The sequence below is a fragment of the Poecilia formosa genome, unplaced genomic scaffold, assembly GCF_000485575.1.
Source record: "Poecilia formosa unplaced genomic scaffold, Poecilia_formosa-5.1.2 Scaffold128, whole genome shotgun sequence".
In the NCBI taxonomy this organism is placed as follows: Eukaryota; Metazoa; Chordata; class Actinopteri; order Cyprinodontiformes; family Poeciliidae; genus Poecilia; species Poecilia formosa.
Window position 1 is genome coordinate 1643899 of NW_006800067.1, and position 4170 is coordinate 1648068.

At 37.5% G+C, this 4170-nt stretch overlaps 1 protein-coding gene across 1 annotated transcript in view; it reads left to right on the forward strand.

The window, feature by feature from the left end:
- flt4 (fms related receptor tyrosine kinase 4) overlaps positions 1–4170 on the forward strand; it is a 53539-nt gene that overhangs the window by 32165 nt on the left and 17204 nt on the right. The window contains exon 10 of the mRNA XM_007561588.2: positions 723–888. Within this exon, the coding sequence (XP_007561650.1) occupies positions 723–888 (166 nt within the window). The remainder of the gene's footprint in view (positions 1–722; positions 889–4170) is intronic.

A 4170-nucleotide genomic window follows, 5' to 3' on the forward strand; every position in this document is an offset into this window, starting at 1 on the left:
GTGTTTTACCAAAAATATCTTTCAACATCAGAAGGTAATGTAATTTGTATTTTGTCATTTCCTAAAATTCTTCAGCAGCTTAGAACCAATAAGAAAACATTTTTCAGCTTTAAATATTTAAAGGGACAGTACATAATTTCCAAAATCAGATTCTGAGACATTTGTCAGCACCTTTATAGAAAACCTGCTTTAGAAAATGTGAAACTATAAATGTTGTATTTTACAGTTTTGAGCTCTTTGTCATATTTTAACATGTCACTTTATAATTATGCTTCAGATGGCACTTTTTTTTTTTTGATTTATTGTTAGACCACCTATTCAAAGTAACCTTACTATAAATAAGCATCAAATGCAAAATGATGGTGGTGGAACATGCATAGACAAATCTACTCCATTAAAATCCAGACAGTCTGTATTTATACAATTGATTCTTTATTGTCTGACTGTTAATTAGACTAAACTTTTCTTGGTTTATATTAAGTTATTTTGTATTTTTGTACACTCCTTTTATTTGCTATAGGTCTATAAGAAAAAACATGATTCTAAAAATCAGTCACAGCTGAAATCAACAGGTCCGACCTCAAAGAAAACCGAAAATTGGTATCAGACATGCAGGAAAAGCCTAGGAGAAATTCAGGCTACCGCTTTCTTGTTTCCTTCCACTGTGATTTTTCCCTATCGCTGGCCTGTTGGGTTTACAGATCTGCTCTCCTGTTTTTCAGTTCCCCCAGAGATTTATGAGAAAAAAGCAGCTGCTCCCTCCAGTCCTTATCGCATTGGCAGCAGCCAGACGCTGAAATGTACTGCCTACGGACTCCCTGCACCCAACATCAGCTGGCAGTGGAGAGCCTGGGGGCCCTGTGTCGTCAACAGCACTGAAAAACGCCGGTAAGAAACACTTTTGTCCTCATCAGAACAATGCACATCACAGATATATACGCTCTTTAAGCAGTTTGGGAGAAGGGGACATTCGAATTGTATAAAATAAAATTTTACGGGGCACGGATGCGTGTTAGAATGGCACATGAACTACTCAGGTGTGCTTTAGTTTGTCATGGTGATATATACATTTTTAGAAAAAAAAAAAACATAAGCACACGCAGACTTATCACGAAGCATTGCTCTGGGATTTTTTTTTTCTTCCTGCCTCTATCTCCACTGAAGGGCACAGCATGATATAATAGATTTTCCAGACAGACCATATTTACTTTGGTTCCTATTTCTGTAAGCTGCCGGGTTTTGCCTGCTTCTATTTGAAAGTCCTTCAGATAGCTATACACCTCCACCATCTTCCCCTCTAGGCTTAATTTCTGAAGCTTTCGCAGCTCTGACCTTTCTGAGCCACCGAGCGATGATGGCAGTATAGATACAGACATATGGAAACACAGAAGAGAAACACGTTTTGTTAAAATTAAGCTTAAAATGCCCAGTTCATGTTCTTTGTCATGCATGGTGCATTTAAAGTAACATTTCATGGACAGTGACTGATGTATTTATATTTTGACCTTTTGTAGTGTATCCGAATTGAATTTTATTTTAAGTGTGATGTAAAAAAAAAAAAAAAAAAAAAACTGCCTTGTGTCGCTACAGCTTTTGACTACCGCACTACGAACACTACGATGATTTTGAAATTAGCGGCTTCTTCTTTATGTACGAACATAAGTCCAAAAGTTTAGACTTTTTAATTAATGTTTTTGGATGCATTAATAGTTTGACCTTTAGTTTCTGAGTAAGACAGAAGACCTTCATCTCTGCGAATGATGAAATTCAAGCTGTACATTATGCAGATGAATTGCTGAGCATAGCATCAATATTGGATTTGCCCAGTAGGAATTGATTTGCAACCACAAGCTATGAATAAAAGGTGCCAAGCTATTTCCATGTCATTAAATGTTGCAATTTCAGCTTATTCTACTGCTAAGCTATTGAACTTTTCTGATATATAAAATCAATTAGTCAATTAATCTTTTCTATTAACACTGCTAATTATTGCATAAAAAGGGTTCACTGACATTATACAAATATTCCACATTTAATTAAAATAAGATTTTATCTCATGATTGGCATTCGCTGTAGGAAACATTATCATTATTATTTAGATTTAATGGTGCACTTGATTTGTTTTGGAAGTGGAAGCTCTTGTCTGGGATTATTGCCACATTTGGCAAAATTGCAGGTCAGACAACCATTGAAGTTTTCAATTTGTTTTCAGAATAACACACCTGTTACCATTTCATGCCGTTAAACACAAACATGTTCACACATGGAAGCCATACAGTGTGAATATGTGTGACTTTAGTTTAACAGGCAGAACCTGTCAGAAGCGCATCACAGCATTTTGTTGTACATTGCAGCAATAGTGGTTACTGAACTCTGGGTAGGTCAGCGACCTCTGACCTTTGCAGTCAAAATTCCGACTTCAAGGATCTTGTTGTAATTCCATCGGGGAAGTAGAAAAATCCATCTTTAAATTAGAAAGAGCACCCCACAGGTGTCTGTGTTATGATAAAATGTAGGGGTAAATAATTTAACATCTTCAATGAAAGAAAAATAAGGATTTATGAAAATAATTTTAGTTTGATGTAACCACCGTGTTTTATATGAATTTTTTATCAGGAGATGGTGAAACTTCTTACAAGTTTCACCATCTTGACTGCATGTTATATTACTATTATTGCAAGTACCTTATTCCCAGGGGTGAAAATAGTTTTATATGTTGACACGAAGCTACTATTCTTTTAAGAACAGATATAAACATTTGTTTACAAGTTGGTTTAATAGTTAAAATACAAGAGAAGTGAAAAACCAACAGACTCACAACCAGTTTACAGGAAAGCATAGAAATGGACTCATTTATCTCCTTCCCGGCTATCAGCAATGTGGGCTGCTGACGCTGTGCTGCTGTTGGTCTCAAGCTCTCAGTTACACAGAAAAAGCTGGAAGACATGACGTTCTGTCTATTGTTTACGTTTCCACACCATACAGAACAAATGTGTTCGAGTGGGTCGTTTACAACCCATCAAATATGGAGCGGCAGCACCATTTCTTTGGGATCATCATTTATTCTATTTCTATGCTAACATGTAAAATTATTAAACCAAAATTATTTCTTTGTAGCTCTTCTCCAAGCAGGCAAAATGTCTTGTCACAATTTACAACAACAGCAGCAGAAAATGTTTGTAAGTTACATTTGATTTTACTTTTAAGATATTTTTAAGTCAAGTATGATTCATAATTTTAAACCTGATAGAGTGATGAAAAACCCAACTTAAATTAATGGTTTTAATATACCATCATCAATCTAAACTTAATATTTAACCATTAAAATCCCTGTTTTAATCCCTAGCCTCCTGAAATATACCCTTCTGAAGTCCGTCATGGCGCCTCGAATGATTAAGTGACGCAGTTGCAAAGGGTTAATAGTTTGAGTCATGCAGAACTGATTTGACCGTTTCCATAGCAACGATCAGAAGCAAGACTTTCCCCCAGAACTGCAGTGACTCCTGGGAGCTATGACCTCATCTATGACATAGATCAAAGAACATCTGAGGTTATAAATGCTTGGATCTCAAAACAGGAGGATATATCCAAGCATCTCTTTTACAGATAGCACCGTGTTTAACAAAGATTTTGACAATGCAAGAGTTCGCAATCCCCGTCAGGTTTTTTTCTCTGGGTTTTGGAGCAGGATATTTGGTCACCACAGGAGTGAGAAAGCTTGTTAACAAGCTATTTCCTGGGGTCACTTTTGACATCACCAGTTACAAGGATGAGAATGAGTACGATGAATTTGACTCGTATCTCTTCAGACCTTCCCCGACTGTGTAGTAAACTTCACAATCGGGGAAGTTTCCTACACTGCCCGGCTGGGCAGCTTGCTGTGGACCCATGAAGAAATGGGGACCCATTTCTTCATGGTTTGGACTTATCAAGAGAAATCTATCCTAGGGAGCAATTTCTCGAATCTTAAAGAACAAACTTCCCCGGCTGGGGAAGTTTGGATTGACAAGGAGACCATTGACTCTAAAAGTCAATGGAGGTAGCAGCTTAAGAAGGGAGGTCCAGACTTCCCTCTCCCCGGCCACTTGTTCCATGTCCTCTGGGGGAAACCCAAGGCATTCCGTCCAGGAGGCATCCTGACCAGATGCCAGAGCCTCAACTGGCTCCTCT